The sequence below is a fragment of the Poromitra crassiceps genome, assembly GCF_964638095.1.
Source record: "Poromitra crassiceps genome assembly, chromosome: 13".
Lineage (NCBI taxonomy): Eukaryota > Metazoa > Chordata > Actinopteri > Beryciformes > Melamphaidae > Poromitra > Poromitra crassiceps.
The window spans coordinates 20,387,757-20,406,351 of NC_139644.1; the positions used below are offsets into that span (position 1 = coordinate 20,387,757).

The following is an 18,595-nucleotide window of genomic DNA, read 5'->3' on the forward strand; positions in this document are numbered from 1 at the left end:
GCCAGATTTACTTGTCACAACATTCAGACATTCAGGCACAAAACAGAACAAGGTTAAAGGTTTTGCACAATACAAATTCACATTCTGCAATATGTAAAAATGGCATAGCAAACCCCAGATGGGTCACAAAGGTTGCTGAAAATTAAATATGAACAATGATGCTAAGTTTCAGGAATCAGATTGAAATGGTGTAATATAAGATTCTTTGTTATTATAGGAAACATGTGTGACCTAACCCATCTATGGTTGGGATATTTGACAATATAAGCTACATAATACTGCGTATTCAGACAAAAACAATATGTTTCTACATCTTCACTGTACTGTAAGTGCTGATAAATGAGATTCAGCCTCATGTGTTGTTGTTGTTGTTGTTGTTTTAGAGGGATGAACTAGCGTGGTCAAACCAAACAGATCACGTGAGTTCACATCACATGATGGTATGGTTTTAGCAGGCTAGGGGTGAACAGGAACTCTGCACATTTGTGCTTTCAGTTTCAAGAGTGTTCAGAGGAGAAGTCTAAATACACTTTCTCAATGCTTAAGTCAATGCTTAATGAGTCTCTCAAGCACAGCCGAAAATATTTGTTCAGAAACAGTTGGCATACTTTTCCCCTAAGCAGTTAAATCCCTTTCAGTGTAATTCTTCACAGTGCCAGTGCCCATAGTGACACAGGGCTCCTCACAAGGCCCCCAGAGAAGCCCCCGGTCCCTCCCCCTGCACAGAGACAGGCTGGGCGCTCTAACCAGTCAAGGCATTCCCACAGGCAGAACACAAGGACCTGATTAAGAGCAGGTCATTGACCACGCTACGTAAGCTGCCCGAACAGAACAACCCCGGCTGTCTCTCTGTCTGCCTGTGCTCATCGCTTCACCTTTTATGATCGCCTCGCCAACCTCAACCTCATTCTCGCCTGTCTGTCTGACTGACTGTACAGTACCTGCAGCATTCTGAGCGGCTGCAGATCCAACAAACCACAGCACAAACAAATATAGACCGCTTGACACAAGCCTGCAAATGGGTCACAGAGGCCCCGAGAAGAATTCACCTCAACAACTTAATGGGCCGAGAGCTGGATCCTGCAGCGAGCCGCAGAGAATCGTGTTGACATCCACTGTATCAGACTGTCAAAGCCCTGCATGCCGGCTGGCTAGCAACCATGTTGATGTCTGCAAAAGCAGGCATTCAGTAAGGGGGGGGGGGGGGGGGGTCGAAACAGCAGAGAAGACAGATTAGAGGGTTGCAAACAACTTAGAAAACAAGTTCCAAACAGAACTGACTGAAAACCTGGGAAATAACAGCACAGTGTGTGACCAGGGGAATCAAGACATTGCCGTAGAAAGCAAACAACTGCGAGAAGACAATAAACTGCGAGAAGACAATAAACACTCAAATGAATCCCATAAGACATATTTCTCTCAGGGCGTATCAACAACATTGTGAACAGCGGGCGTGCGGAGATCAGAGACAAACGTGTAGGACAAGCAGCTGCTAACAGACGGCTCGCATGACTCCTCTTCACTGGAGACCACATGCCAACATCTCAGGGGGTACGGTTCAGGTTTCCCTCAGCATAACAACTGATGCCAGATCTCGATTCTGCACTTGCGTAAAGATAGACAACTTGGGGTGTTGTAGATGTGATACGGGTGGCCGGCCAATTAAAGTGCTCATTTTTGGCCCACAGCTGTCCCCACATACGCAGCAGCACACACGAGGCCAAATGATATTAGCAAACGCTGACGTCTCAATCGTTAAAAATCAAATCGAGGCACACAGGCTGGGAGATGGTCCAAGGAAAGCTTTGCATTGTGAGAAAGAACTGAGTAGGGCCTGGGACAAGGTGAGTGTCAGGACAGGACCCTCAGTGATGACCCCTGATTTGAAAACAGGAACTCTAGGGAAGGAAAGGGGGGGGGGGGTCTGATTGAAAGAATTTGAAATTACATGAACAATATCTGGCTGTTATTTTCAAATGCAAAACAACTGCTGATCGTTTTTTGGACCGTGCAGATGTGAATCAGTGAATGTGAAAGCCATGCAGCCTCTTTGTATACAGCTGAATTAACACAGCTTTCAACAACAACAGCTTCTCTCTGTCTCTCCTGATGAATGACACATTATATTCACATGCTCATTAATAAGCCCCAGTGCAGTGCCTGTTCGCCCCGCTGCTGCACAGAGCGCTGTTCGCTTGTTTACTCAAAGTTTATTCATGTGAACAGCATGTCCTAACTGCACCAAATCTGACACTGTACGTCCTTGGGTCCCCAGCAAAACACCCGCCAAGTGTGAATTCGATTGGACGGACAGCTCTTCAGATGTGCAAAGGACATGCACATATACTCACAGACAGAGAGACTCACTCACTCACTCACTCACAGAGACTGCCCCTTTCAAAAACGTGCCTGTTCTGAACAGGCCAATTGCTTGGCTCGTAAAACTTCACCAGTGAGACCAAACTGAGCTTGAACCATAGAAGCAGTTTACGGCCTTCCAGTGGTCTGCGCTCCTATTGGCTAGTTTTACTGCCCCTGCCTCTGTTTTTGTCTCCTGTGTGTGCTCGTCCTTCTCTCTTGGGCAGTAGACCGGATGAACAGTTCTTGAGATATGCGAAGGAGACAGACACACAGACACACTCACCGACAGACAGATTCCTTGCTTTATAGTATGATGATGATGTGACCACAGAATGACCAGTCTAGACAACAACCAGGCATTATCTGACAACAAAGGTTACAAACCAATAAATTGCAACAATGATTGTTACAAGCTACACAAGCCTGTTCTAATCAGCAACAGTAACCTCACCTTTAACCTCTACGTTGTAAAACAATTACCATCACTGAAGCAAGAATCTATCTGCATGAGAAGAAGAATGGGATTTCATTTTTAGCAACACAATTGTTATCCTTATTACATGCTCACTGTTAGTCAGAGCAACTCCTTGCCATACAATCTAGTCGTGGATTCTACTTGTGTAAATCCCAGGAATCCATCATTGGGTCGGTGCTCGTGTTACGGCGTTGTGTAGGTGGTACTTGCAGCAACCCATGTTAAGGGCTTGTCCAGGGGTGGGTACGAACCACCGACCTTCGGCTTGGGAGTCCGACATGTTAACCGCAACGCCAAGAGAGCTAGCTCCCTTGGCGGAGCTGATTAACATGCCTTTATACTGGGGAGTGAGTTTAACCAATCCACTCGCTAACACTCGGGACTCACGAGGAATCCGCGCTGATTCACCTCGGTTACACTCGCTCTCACACAAAAACAAAGTGCTGTTGACCTGCTGTCACAGTGCCATAGAGCTCCAGGGTTCATGACTCTGGCCACAACCTTGGACTCCCTCTGAAAGCAAATGTACAATCTCCAGTGGAACCTGCTGTCTATGGCAACACATACTGTATATTGAGCCATGTGTGTTTGTCTGACATTTGGTAAACATGGATTATCTCAAAACCAGAGCCGTATAATAGAATAGTTCCGACATCTCCATTCACTCCAATGGACCAGTTTTTTTCCAGGAAGTAAGGTCCTGGAAATCTTGAGTAAAAAAAGCAGCACTGTCGAGTTGCACCAAAATAGACAGTTTGTGTTACACTTTGAAAGGGTTTTTCATCCCTTGAATCAAATTGTACATTATCAGCTTTATTTTAGCATGCAAAAGTAGCACGAGACCCATTCCTGGCTGTTCATTGGCTAATGAGTCTCGCATTTGGTCCTCCGCTGACGCCACTCTCTAGAGGACACTACTCAAAACTAACAAATCTCAGTTCCTGCTGGTGCCACACACTACCAAGCTATTTCAGCGGTAGGGGAAGAGATACAGTAGGTGCAGAAGGCTACGTTACACACACACACACACACACACACACACACTATATATATATATATATATATATATATATATGACATGTGGTATATGACAAAATATACCACATGGTTTTGTCAGCTACAGGCCGGAATGCAGTAACGGCTGTGTATGGCTGCTCACACACACACACACACACACACACACACACACATGCATATACATTTGTCCGTGCTAGGTGAGCGCTTTTGATATGCACCCCCCGCTGTATTTGTATTGGGGGAAAACCCAGGCTTATTGAGGTTTGGGTCTTGTGCCGGAATGTGATCAGCAGATATGAAGTGTTTAACCATTGTTTTGAGTAAATCATTAGGGTCAATTTGTATGTTTCCAGATTCTTGTTGCGACATATTTAAAACACTTTGTCTGCTGGTCCTGTCAAATACACCGTCTCTGCATAGGTTTGACAGTGCAACTACTGTCTGAGCAAAATCTGCAGTGTGCCAATCTTTTGCAGATATTTTATATACATTTCAATCAGAGAGACACATTTCTAGAATGACAATGATTTATTAGATGATTAGATACATGAGCCTGAAGGCACAGAGATATAGTTTTGGCGATTAGACTCCATCATGACGTCATCTTGATTATGACGTCATGATCAGCAGGGGTAGATCAGCCAGGAATAGGAATGAAGATCCCCCGTGGAGTCTAGACCTGGTGGTGGTGACAGATGAGGTCTTGGTCTTGGTGGCGAAGCTTTTGAATCTGAGATCTCAGAGGACTGGAGGAGAATGGGGTGGAGGCGGGTCGCAGGAACGTACTGAAAAGCAACAGATCACACAGAGAAAGCAGAGAGCTTTTAGCTTTGACAGCTTGATGTGATAGGCTGAATGGGAAAAGGTGTCTTACTCTGATTGGCCTAAAATGAACGATACCTCCCACAAACAGTGACGCTAGATAGAAGCGGGAAAAGGGGTGATTGATGACGTAATTTATCAATGAGTGGGCGTGACATTTAAAAGGTTTTCTCCTGACAGGGAAAGATGTGAATGAGGACAGGAGGGATGAATGAGAGCCAGTGACAACTAAAGGGTTTCTCCTAGAACAGGAAAATGCAGGTTGATTAAGAAGTGGGTATGAGAGCTAGTTATATCCTGAGAGTGAAAGAATGAAAAGTGAGTGAACGAATGACATTAAGGTCTCTCTTATAGAATTATCGCTCTAGCTACATTTCAATCAGAGAGACACATTTCTAGAATGACAATGATTTATTAGATGATTAGATACATGAGCCTGAAGGCACAGAGATATAGTTTTGGCGATTAGACTCCATCATGACGTCATCTTGATTATGACGTCATGATCAGCAGGGGTAGATCAGCCAGGAATAGGAATGAAGATCCCCCCAAAAAATGAATGAGAATACGTACCAGAGGAGAGAGACTTCGACCGATACCTTACCAGGCAGCAGGAATCTATTAACATAATAAAGAACAATTAGACATGAAAGATTCAGGATGATGCCAAATGCTCTGGTAAGCCCCAATGACTCTGCTGGTCATGAGCCTACTTGATATTAGCTGGAGTATGGCGACCGTTTAGGGAGAACGATCCAGAGCTAAACCGTGAGTTTAATGGTGAAATGGCCGCAGCAGCCGAAAATGCAAAGAGCCTGTAGGCTCTAATGTGCGAATGAAGCCACATGGAGGCTGAGACTCTTGAGGTCTCTGATGCGAATGAAGCCACATGGAGGCTGAGACTCTTGAGGTCTCTGATGCGAATGAAGCCGACATGGAGGCTGTTGAGAAGAGAGACTCTTGTGGTCTCTGCAAACAAGTGCAAATATGAGAAGAGTGATTAAAGTAGAATAGCCTAGATGTGTAGGGCGAAGAGGACGCTGCTTAACACGTGCAATTATGAGGAGACCAAGACCATGAGTGACATGAATTGAGAAGAACCACCACCAGTAATGGAAATGACTTACCAATCAAGGTTTCAGAGACTTTTTGATGAGAGAGAACGACATTGATGTCAGGCCGGATGTATGTGTGGAAGGCGGAGGAAGACCAGCGCCCCAGTAGTTGCAGAGAGGAGGACGACATCCCCCGGTTGGCAGCAGAAATTGCAGCTCCTATTCTAAAACAGTGCCCTGAATAATGCTCAAGGGATATTTTACATTTAATAAGAACTAATTTTAAATGATTAACGAACCAATATTTAGTCATGGGGAGATCCCCAGGGATGATGAACAACGGAGAAGAAGACTAGACCTGGGCTTACATGTAAATACTTAAGCATAGATCTGAAGGGGCAAAATTGGGAACCCGTGCGAGCTACGATTACGGAGCAAGCACCTCCATGTTTAGAATGTTTTAATTGAAGACTATAATGACTGGCATGAAAAGCCAGATCAGAAACGTAACATCTCTATTAGAATCAAAAGACAGAGGAATTACAAAATTCGCCACTCCTAAGAAAGCATAAAAAGCTAAAAAGAAACAGCCTCTAACATGGAGTCCACATAGGGGGAAAAATAACCATTCCTGAGAGCTAATATCATGACATGAAGAACAGACAGAGTGATGGGTTTTCTGTGATCGGGAACAGGGGAACAAACCTTAGATATCCCTTTAAGCATAACTTAATACAGGATTTAAATATATGCTAGGAAAAGATGGATCATAGCATCTAGCATTAAATTGAATGCCTGCAATTAGTCCTCGAATGTAAGGAGGTTTAAACCGGCGGACATTGGTGCAATAACAGATAAATGCACAGACAGTTTTAATAGAGATTGGTTTGGGAGGCATTTTAACAGAGACACAGAAAAAACAAAATATAGACCAAGCAAGGTCATACGTTTTAACAGTGGAAACTGCTAACCCTCGTCTCGTATAAACTTTCGCTGAATCAAGATACACCTGCATAGAGGTGCCTCCCTCTAATGCAACATTAGGACATGAAGAGGGGGAACTTGAGAGGGAATAAGCATGGCCTCGGGACAGATGCTCCGGGAAGTCTGAAAATGAAAACGGGAGAGAGAGTCAGCAAGTGTGTTTAGGTGCCCAGGCACGTGACGAGCAGACAGAAAGAAATTATGAGTGACAGAAGACCAGGTGATACATCTCATGAATGGCATGATGTCTTTGGAGGAAGAGCGCCCTCTATTGATGATGTCAACCACTGCCTGGTTGTCACATAGCACTGCGATACGTTTACGCTTCCAGTGATGACCCCATATGTGACAAGCAACTGTGATGGGAAATATCTCATACAAAGCTGATGACTGATCGAAGTTAGCAAATTCAGAGGGCCAGGGCAAACTATTGGCCTTGATAGAACCCCCCAAAACCCACGGATGGGCAGCATCCGTGAAAAATTTGAGCGAATCTGAGGAGTTAACCACTCATTATAGAAAAATTAATGCCGTTCCAATTATCCAGCTGGAACAACTTTAGCACTGATCACAATATTAGCGATGAACACTGTAGACTGAAAACACCTAGATGAGCAGATGGAATTAAACATGACTTGATTATTAGGATGATCTCCTCATGTCACCTGGGATCCCTTGTTTGCTCCGCCTCATCTCACCATCAAACAGTGACTGGGTGAGCTGAGCTGTCGTCTGAGGAAAGCATGACGCTTATACTGGGCTTGAGCTGAGCATCGAAACAGCATGATGACACATGAACATCAGCACATGTATGCATGAATACGTACATTTATATTCGAGTAAGCAATTAGTTAGATGGAGGAATTGCTTGTTTTGGCTGAAGTTGCTATGTATTGTCTGTAAGCAATGCAATGCATTAGGTTAACAGATGCGAATGAATACTTGCTGAAGTTCCCGAAGAAGCATGCGATGGCTGCTGTTGAGACCTGGTTAAGGCTACTGGATAGGAAGCTGCGACCATCGCCTCATGGGAACGCCATCCACCATTGATATCCCGCCAGTCAATCTGAGGGAAAGCAGCTCAGACAACATGACTGAATTAGAATATGCTGCAAAGAACTGACGAATGCCGACACGTTTAAATGGTTTCAGAACGAGCTAGGTTACATAAATAATTACATTGAATGATGCAAAAGATTTAAGACATGACATGAACCTGCTGCCAGATACGTAAATGATTTGAGACCATGCACGCAAAACAGAGCATTTGACAAGAGTAGGACAGACGCGATAACGTTAGCTTTCCCAAGTTGAAAGCCCAGCTCCATGAGCCAGATGCTCACTCCCTGCCACCCTCTGCACAGTGCCAGAGGACACAGAATACACCAGCCTGACAAAATGGCTGACTATGAAAAGTTACAAAATGGCTGACACATGTGACTGACAAATATATTGCATGACCTTAATTTAAGTCCCAACTTGAGATCAAGACGACTGCTTCTTTGATTATGCTGACTTAGAGCATGTTTAAACATTATAGTCTCAACACATGGTTCCTTAGCCATGAAGGGAACCTTGAAGCGAGCCATTTGACTGTGCTCGCAGTACACTCATTCATGAGCATGCTTACGCACATCCTGCCACTGAATGGGCTGATTTGAGCATTTAGAGTGAGACGTGCATGCAAACACTGCACCAAAGTTAGATCTATCATGATCTTAGCTTATCACGCACAAGATCATGTGCAGAATTTTAACCTTGATTTAGACCCATGAACATTTTTACACATTATTGCAACTACATTTATAAATTAAAATATATAACTAGATTTGGCCATATGAATGATCGAGATTCGAGTGCATCATGTGAATTGAATTAATAATTTAAGATGAGAAATCCTGTAAAACGGCAGAGATTGTGGGAAAACAGTTGATAGAACTTTGAACCAGCAAATTTGATCATGTGATGCAAGCATGGGAATGAGCGTGAATGATTAGCTTGAATGATTAGCCTGTTTTAGTGCGATGGTGTAGAATACTCAGCTTTGATAGAGTGAAGTAGAGTGAAGTGATGACTACATCTCCCCGTATGCTTAGCGCTGGGTGGACTGGGTCTGCAGATGACGTCACGATTTGCGTAATGGCGCTGAACAGCAGGATTCGAGTAAATGATTATTCTTGAGTGGAGAGCTTGACACATGAGCTGAGTTCTGAATGGTTAATTCTGAGCGGAGACTTGACTTGGACGGTAGCAAGGAGTTTAGCCGAATGCTTCCAACAAGTGGAATATCCATACCTTTTACAGTCTATGATCGATACCAGCTTCCCTGCGCGTCAGGGCCAGTGCATTGCTGTTCAAGTGAAAACTCTCGGAGTCTTGCTGAAGCCGTGCGAGATTAGGAGCCGACGGAGCCGGGGACAGAGTCATGACGGACGAACAGAGGCGCGGTGGTCCGGGGCGCTTGCGTGTGTGGACAGGAATCACCATGGGCTGCACAGAGTGACAGGTAGGCAGGCGCAAGCAAGCCGTGTGGCGCAGCATGACACATAAGCATGACTTGCCCGACAGAATCCACGAACGAAAATGCCAGCATGAATGAACTCCTTGTGGGTGATAGTGACTGCAACACGAGCAGCATGACGGCGTAACGAGACCGGAGACAGCAGAGAAGTAAGCGGGCAGCAGCACTGAATGACCAACGCATCGCAGGAACGTACTGAAAAGCAACAGATCACACAGAGAAAGCAGAGAGCTTTTAGCTTTGACAGCTTGATGTGATAGGCTGAATGGGAAAAGGTGTCTTACTCTGATTGGCCTAAAATGAACGATACCTCCCACAAACAGTGACGCTAGATAGAAGCGGGAAAAGGGGTGATTGATGACGTAATTTATCAATGAGTGGGCGTGACATTTAAAAGGTTTTCTCCTGACAGGGAAAGATGTGAATGAGGACAGGAGGGATGAATGAGAGCCAGTGACAACTAAAGGGTTTCTCCTAGAACAGGAAAATGCAGGTTGATTAAGAAGTGGGTATGAGAGCTAGTTATATCCTGAGAGTGAAAGAATGAAAAGTGAGTGAACGAATGACATTAAGGTCTCTCTTATAGAATTATCGCTCTAGCTACATGTGTGTGTGTGTGTGTGTGTGTGTGTGTGTGTGTGTGTGTGTGTGTGTGTGAGCAGCCATACACAGCCGTTACTGCATTCCGGCCTGTAGCTGACAAAACCATGTGGTATATTTTGTCAGTTTGATGTCAGTCAGCGCAGGATCAAGAGCTACTTAGGGCTCAAGGCCGTCTTACTGATTTATGATGGCACATGGTGGTAAAGGATCAGAAGCTGACCTGATTGGCTTCCTTATTCTGCATTAGTGAGATACTAACACTAGCGTTGACAGTTCTTCATTAGGTTTTCAGACACAGAGACACAATTTCATAACTCATCAGTCAATGATGAATGATGCTCAAACAAGTGTTGGCACAGTGTTAGGGTTCACCATAGGCTGGCATATCAGTGCCATCACAGAGGCACCCAATGGCCGGATTCCTGCACCAACAGCAGGCAGAATGGTGTAAAAATGAAAGGAAAAGAATAAATGTAAAATCAAGAGAAGAGCTCTTGAAAATAAATGTTTGAATCTGTTACAGGAATGGAAAAATTTACTCAGTTATCAATCATGTTATAGATACGTCTGTTTGATACGTTCTATTATGTTTGACTGTATGATATGTATGATTATGTGATATGTATGATTTTGGCTACAAAGTAATTCAAATGTGATGCAGTGAATTACAGTATGTCACCAATTCAGTTCTCAGCAGGTAATCAATAATCTGCTCCTAACACCCCAGTAAGCCATGTTATGGTGTCACATTAATATTGTAACACTGTCACTGCAATTCATAACTGCCTGCAAGCATAGTTTTCCATTTGCAAATTGGATAGACCAAATGGCAAGAATGAGATCAAAGATTTTGGCACACACACACACACACACACACACACACACACACACACACACACACACACACACACACACACACACACACACACACACACACACACACACACACACACTGTTTTCCAGGCATTCATGGGCTTTTCAGGCATTCTGACAGGTGCTCTCTCGCTCCTCAGCAGTTTTCTATTTTAGGCGAGGTGTGGCCATGATTTAAGAGGGTTTATAGGAAGTACAAGTCATGATGAGAGGGAGTGGGCTGACTGTGACTGTGGGATGAGCCTGAATCACACCAGTGGGCTACAGGGCAGTTTGACTCTTCATAAACACATGATCACTCTTCTACACCCACGCACCCCCCCCCACCCCACCCCACACACACACACACAGCTGTTGAACAATTTTAGCTAAATACGTATTTATTACTACTAATTGATCTACTTTGATCTATTTACCCCTTTATAATAACAGGCTACTGTGCATGAATTCCACTTGTCTTCGGGTTTACCTCATTATTCAAGTTGGGGCACAGCTAGGCTACAAACGGAGATGACCAATAACAGCAAAAAGATCACAGTGCAAATGTAAACAAGCAAGCAAACAAGCAAACAAACAACAACAATAATAATACACTTTATAGTCCTTCCCTTATGAAAAACAACTAGGCTACTACAGAAATACTATTAAAATATAAAAGCAAAAATAATAAGTCATTTGACACAAGAGATAAAATACCATAAAGTAGGTCACTGTAGCACAGATAGGCTACACTAATAAGTCCCTATACGGTGAGACCATGCGAGATAAACACTGTCATAAAGTGCGATATGCGCACTATAAAACCACTACTAAGTACAACAGACACATTAGAAGTACCTGGAATGTTTTCCCCGCAGGGTTTTGCCGACAGTGAGCTGTCTGTGTGGAAACAGTATAGGCACGAATACGAGTAAAAGTTTGCACGTTTGCACTCTGAGTGTAAATTCCTTACCGAGCCTCCTGAGAGGGTCGTGCGTCTTCTCGGCCACTTTCCTCCTCTGCTCAGCGGGACTGGCGGCTGCTGTCTTGAACCTGCCTAACATTATCGCCTGTATGAATTCGCCGGCGAAATCACTGCCCTGCCGCTGATCGCCAGTGAACGCGGGACGTACAACGTCTGTGAGGCTGCAGGTGTCTTCCCGGTTCCCGCAAGCGAGGAATTGTGTTGCTCCAGAAAGACCCCGAGGCGAATAGAGAGAGCGAGAGCAGCACAGCACTCCACTCACTTATTCCCTTTCCACATGTGAAAGTCCCTCCCCGGTGCAGCTCTCCATGCCTGCGCGCCGCCGCCGTGCGTAATACGACTCCAAAAGACGCACTCGGATATGTGGCCCCCACTCCCCTCCCACCAACAAACATACAAAACTAAATGCTTTTGACCAGTGGCAGGGGCGCTATAGTGGGGGGCAAATGGGGAGTAGTTTCGGGGGGGGGGGGGGGGGGGGGGGGGGGGCAGGGTGTGGTTGACGGGGGGTGGGGGAGGTGGGCGGTGGAATGGCTTAAAAATATCTTAATATCTATAATGATATAAACTAGTGTAACATAAATGTTATTACATGCAAACTAAACATGTTATTTTAAATTGTATACCAGTTTCCTTCTACCTCCACATTTGCTGTCATATAGGCCAGTGGTTCCCAACCTTTTTTGTATTATTTATGTAATATACCCCTTGAGCTTTTTTGCCATGCCAAAGCAATAGTACATTTTACTATGTTTCCCTGTGGAAGAGGTGGGATTCATTTGTCCTCCTATTCCTATTATATCACTGTCAATCTTAAACCGCGCTTACTAAAGTCATAAATGACATCAGAATGAACACAGACTCAGGCAAAAATTTGATTCTAGTGCTACTGGATCTTAGCGCTGCATTTGACACTGTTGACCACTCAATTTTATTGGACAGACTGGAAAACTGGGTTGGGCTATCGGGTACGGTCCTCCAGTGGTTCAAGTCCTATCTTCAAGACAGGAAGTACTTCGTCTCCATTGGCAATTACACATCTGACCTAACTAGGATGACCTGTGGGGTGCCTCAAGGATCCATTATGGGGCCCGTTCTCTTCAACCTTTATATGCTCCCTCTAGGCCTAATTATGCAAAAAAACAAAATAGCCTATCATAACTATGCAGACGACACTCAGTTGTATATAACTCTTTCCTCAGCTGACTATGCCCCCATAGAATCATTGTGCCAGTGCATTGATCAAATAAATAACTGGATGTGCCAGAATTTCCTACAGCTAAACAAAGACAAAACTGAGGTGATCGTGTTTGGCCCCAAAGAACAAAGGCTTAAAATCACTGCACGCCTTGAGTCTCGATCCCTGAAGCCTAAGGATCAAGTCAAAAATCTTGGAGTTATTATTGATTCCGATCTCAACTTTAACTCCCACATTAAGTCAATTAGAAAATCTGCTTTTTATCATCTTAAAAATATAGCAAGAATTAGGGGATACATGTCCAGACAGGATCTAGAAAAACTAATTCACGCCTTCATTTATAGTAGGTTAGACTACTGCAATAGCCTTTTTTCTGGTCTCTCCAAAAAAGAACTTAGGCAACTTCAACTCATTCAGAATGCTGCTGCTAGAGTTCTAACGAAGACTAAGAAAGCTGATCATATCACTCCAGTTCTTAAGTCCTTACACTGGTTGCCAGTGTGTCAGAGAATAGATTTTAAAATACTGTTATTAGTCTATAAATCACTTAATGGCCTAGGCCCAAAATACATAGCTGAATTGCTCCCACGCTACGAACCGTCTAGAACTCTTAGGTCAACAGGGTCCAGCTTATTAACTGTCCCTAGGATCAAATCAAATCACGGGAAGGCTGCATTTACCCCAACCTAAAGACTTTTATGTTTACCGTCGCTTTTAACTGCTGACAGCTACTATGCAAACCCAATGAGTAAGTTAGCTCTTTCTGCAACTGCCGCGCCTGTTGCCTATTGCACTTTTTATACTTTTTTTTAAGTTTTGTTGTGATGCTTTTAAATGTCAATTTTATTTCTTCTTTTCGTTTATTTTCCTGTGTGCTTAATGAAGTTGCTTAATGCACTTCTTATACTCTTTTTTTTTAAGTTTTGTTGTGATGCTTTTAAATGTCCGTTTTACTCTCTTCTTTTCCTGTCAACCATTTTATGTGAAGCACTTTGAATTGCCACTGTATATGAAATGTGCTATACAAATAAACTTGACTTGACTTGACTTATAATTTCTTATATTTATGTTTAGATTTTTGTTAGCCCTCCTTCATAAAGTATGGATGCACCCACAACGTGGGTTACATTAGTGCTGTGAACTCAAGAGACGCTCTAGCGACAGATCCTAGAGCTTATGGGCTGATCTGAAGATCTGAACTCAGTCTTTTATTTGGCTTGACAGCAGGCTGAGGGCAGCGGATGCCAACAGACTCAACAAACTTATCCGCAAGGCCAGGGACATTGTGGGGCTGGAGCTGGGCACTCTCTGAAAGCAGTGTCAGAGAAAAGGATGTTGTCCAAGTTACGTTCCATCCTGGACAACATCTCCCACCCACTCCATGGCGAGCTGGTCGAACACTGAGCACTTTCAGTGCAAGACTATAGTCTCGTGCATTCCTCCCTGTGGCCATCAAACTATTTAACTCCTATCTCAGCGCGTCAGACACTCGAGTCAGTCAATAATATAGCCTTGGACTCTCTCCACCTGTCCACAAATCAAAAACAGACTTTTGATTATATCTGATCTGCAATAAAACTCAATGTGCAATAACTGCTAAATACTGCAATTTGTGCAATAATCAAATAATCCACACTGTAGAAAAGGCTCCGTAATGGCCCACCATCAGGCCTGCCGGAGGAGCCCACGACGCAATGATGTCAGAGTTCACCTTGTGAGGTCATCGGTGATGTCAGAGTTTCCCCTGTGAGGTCATCGGCGATGTCAGATGGTCTAGGCTGTCTCCAGACTGTGTGATGTCAGACGTGACTTTGTGAGGTCATCGATGATGTCATACCTCCCGGGACGTTGTGACATCACCAATGATGTCATACCTCGAATGTGGGAGGTATAAAAGTGATGTTCTAGTATGCTATGTGGTTCTCCCTCTGCACATGATACACGAGGTTCTCTGTCCCTGCAATCTGTAAGCTATCTATCTATCTGCTAGCTACTCTGTATGTTGCTTCTGCCTGATATCTCAAATAAACTGCCTGAAAGACATCTCTGTGGTTCTAACCGATCACCCCTCGCGAGCTCTTACCTAAGATCCAGCAAACTTCACACAAACTTCCTAACACACACTGTTACTGTTCATTTTACTGACTGGACCAAATGCACCATAGTCTTTATTATTATTATTATTAGCCTACTATCACTCACACTGCTGTATATAAGAAAATATTATGACTTTATTGTATATAGGCTACGTAACTTCTATTTTATTGTTTTATGGTCTATTCCCATGCCTCTTATAATGTTTTGATGTTTATATTTTCACTACCTGAGTGTGAGCAACTGTAGTATGACTCAATTTCCCATCGGGGATCAATAAAGTTATTCTGATTCTGGTGTGGTTAGTGACACTTACGATTGAGGTGGAGGTCCCCGGGTCACATCTTGTTGGGGGGGGGAAGGGAGGGGCATTTTGGTTTTGTGCATGAGCAGTGACTCCTTAAGTAAGGTCCTGGAGTCCAGCAGGGTCCTCAGAGGGGGGAAATAGGAATAGTTTAATTTCACTGTGAGTTCACTCACTGGCACTATCACAATAAGAGAATGAGAATAACTGCTTTTGCTCTGACATACATTTAGCTTACTTATGTACATAAGTCATGCCAGGATGTAGTGGAGGGTAAACACACCTAAATTCAGTTGATCAACCTTTTATTTGTAGAACAGAGTCTAGGCCGACATAAAAGACAAATGCATGGTCATCAAACTGATTATTATATTACGATATAGCCTTTTAAGAGGAAAAGGTAAGCGACTACTTTTCTGAAAATACCTGTTATGACTACTCCACTGCTCATGTCTGACAGCTAAAGTAACTACTGCAACTCCCTCCTCACCGGCATCACCTCCCGTTCCCTCCATAGACTCCAGTCCAGATGGTCCAAAACTCAGCCGCCCGCCTGCTCACTCACACCCGGTCCCGCGATCACATCACCCCTGTCCTCCACTCTCTCCACTGGCTCCCCGTCAAGCAACGTATCGACTTCAAACTACTACTCCTCACCTTCAAAGCCCTCCACAGCCTAGCCCCCCCCCCCCCTACCTGACTGACCTCCTCATCCCCCATCGCCCCTCATGTACACTCCGATCCTCTTCTACTGCCACCCTCATCATCCCCCCATCCAGACTCAAAACCTTTGGTGACCGTGCTTTCTCCCGCGCCGCACGCCGACTTTGGAACTCCCTCCCCCAGACTGTCCGAGACTCTCCCTCACTCCCCACTTTCAAAACCCGACTTAAAACCTATCTGTTCTCCCAAGCTTACAACCTCCCCTACCCCTGACCACCTCCTCCAAACCATCACCCCCCCCACACTTGCCCCTCCCTCCTGTTCTCTTCCTCTCCTCTGCTTCTCCACACAACCTTGCCCTGAACTGCCACTGTTATTTGTACCTGTCCCCTGTATCTGTTGCCTATTGCCTGTGTCTGCTGCCTGTTGCTTGTCTTTTGTTTTACTGTTAAGTGTCTTTGAGTCTTGAAAAGCGCTATATAAAATAAATGAATTATTGTTATTAAAGTCTCCTCAGATGAGACTCTTGGTTTAGGATTCCTGACAGCTCCTGACCGCTATTCTTCCTGGGGTCCACACATAAATATCATACAACAGGTGATAAAATAAATACTAAAGAAAGAAAAAGGAAATAATACAATAATAACAAAAGACAAAAAGAAAATGTTTTTTTTCTTCAAAGTACGATAGACCATATACCCGTCCCATATTATAGCACAAGGCGATTTCAGATGGGAGATAATTCCAGTTTTTCATAACTGTACCTTTCATGCCATTAGTTTTGACCTTTGGAAGCGTTAACAATTTGGCTGTTGCATGTCTTTTTTCGCGTGTTTTAGCAGGGGGATCCTATCTAGAGGAAACCCCAGGGGAGCACGTGGAGAACATGCCACACAGAAAGGCCCTTTTTTGACGAGCCCACCTGGGCCATAGTCACTGAGGACAGGGGAAGGAGGACACACCCTCAGCGCCAACAGCTTCCCGGGCGGGAATCAAACCCAGGACCTTCTTGCTGTGAGGCGACAGCGCTAGCACTGCGCCACCTTGCCCCCTCTGTTGCATGTCTTGCTGTATACAGTATGTATGTACTTTGTGATTGTATGTGAATTGTTGATCAAGTTTGGTTGGTAATATGAGAAGAGATGCATTAAATCTGTCTTCTACCGTAAGCCAGGATAACCTGTTATGCATGGTATCAACATTACTGCTATTGGTGCTTTGCAAAACAAGGCGTGTTGCTTTGCTTTGGAGAAGTTGTAATTCATTGAGTAAAGTCACAACAACATCTTGCGTCTGACTGACTGACAGAACAGATCTTGGTGGTGGGAATGATTTAAATGGTCCATGGTGTAATGCAGATGTTGCCCCTTGATAAACCTCCTTTAGCAGTAATAGCCTACTACATTAACTTTTACCAATACAATGTAGGCCCTGATTGTTTCAGGGATAAATACCACCGAGAGGCAACAACTCATGATAAAATACAACAAACACACCACAATAAAATGAGTTTTCTCACAGAATAGATGGGCTGAGGGAAAAAGCAGCTTACTTCATCCATAAAAAGAACACACTGCCTAATTCTCCCTGCCAATCAGTGGCGAAGTAGCGCCCCCCGGTGGGCGTTAAAACTAACTGCAACCATCTCAAAAAACGACATTGACAGATTATTTGAAGCGTCAAATTCATATTCTGCGCCTATGTGTATGCATTCCGTAAGACAGTGAATCAAAATGGGTGATGTTTGGTTGCGGCTGATGTGCATGTGCCATATTGAAAGGGAAGCCTGGAACTAAATGTCTGTAGTGCATGTCATGGTTAGATGGATAGGTGCCCACAGCCAAGAGCAGTGGGTGGAAACTTCATCAAGGCTTTATAATGGAGTTATAACTGAGAGAGGAAGGTAATTTGGAGGGGGACAGAGCTTGGCTAGGCGGGCTGCAGCTGACATGCCAGAAAGGTGTTTCCCCCTGTTTCCACAGCCACCTTCTAGCGCTCATGAGATTACACACACACACACACACACACACACACACACACACACACGCGCACGCACACACACACACACACACACACACACACACACACACACACACACACACACACACACACACACAGGTGGGGGGAGGGGTGTACGCAAGGGGGGGGGGGAACTCTTATTCTGACATCATACACTCTTATTTGTTTTATTTATTGCAGCTGATGCGTAGCAGCAACTCTCTCTCTCTGCCTCCGTCACACACAAACAAAACCAGTGAGAGCCACAGACACACAAGTCAGGACCTGCTGCCTTGATTTCTAGACCAGTGAAAATCTGAAATCAGACTTGCTTATATGGCCATCTTTCTTCCACTGCTTAAATGTCCATTTCCTAGCCAGACGCAGGGGCCTGGACAACAATTTGTATCTTTCATCTTAGCTCAATATTGCAGCAACAACCATGTTGGACAGGGTGAGAGATTAGGTCATGTGTGCTAATCCTTGCAAGCTGTGATCTATGCAGGAGCAGCTATGGGTCTGTAGCTGCAGCACTCCTTGGTATGAGAATCTGGGAACCCTCGGCATGATTTCCCAATCTCTACGGTCATAAGGCTTCCTATTAAGTGGAACATGTCACCCTTTCCTTCCTCAAAGGATTCCCAGCTCCATTTGCTATTTGGC

The 18,595-nt window shown here is 44.3% G+C and overlaps 1 protein-coding gene across 1 annotated transcript in view; it reads right to left on the reverse strand.

Annotated features, from left to right (window-relative positions):
- plcd3a (phospholipase C, delta 3a) overlaps window positions 1-11,931 on the reverse strand; it is a 31,602-nt gene extending 19,671 nt beyond the window's left edge. The window contains exon 1 of the mRNA XM_083649069.1: window positions 11,664-11,931. Within this exon, the coding sequence (XP_083505195.1) occupies window positions 11,664-11,754 (91 nt within the window). The 5' untranslated portion in view covers window positions 11,755-11,931. The remainder of the gene's footprint in view (window positions 1-11,663) is intronic.
- Between the last annotated feature and the right edge of the window lie 6,664 nt (window positions 11,932-18,595).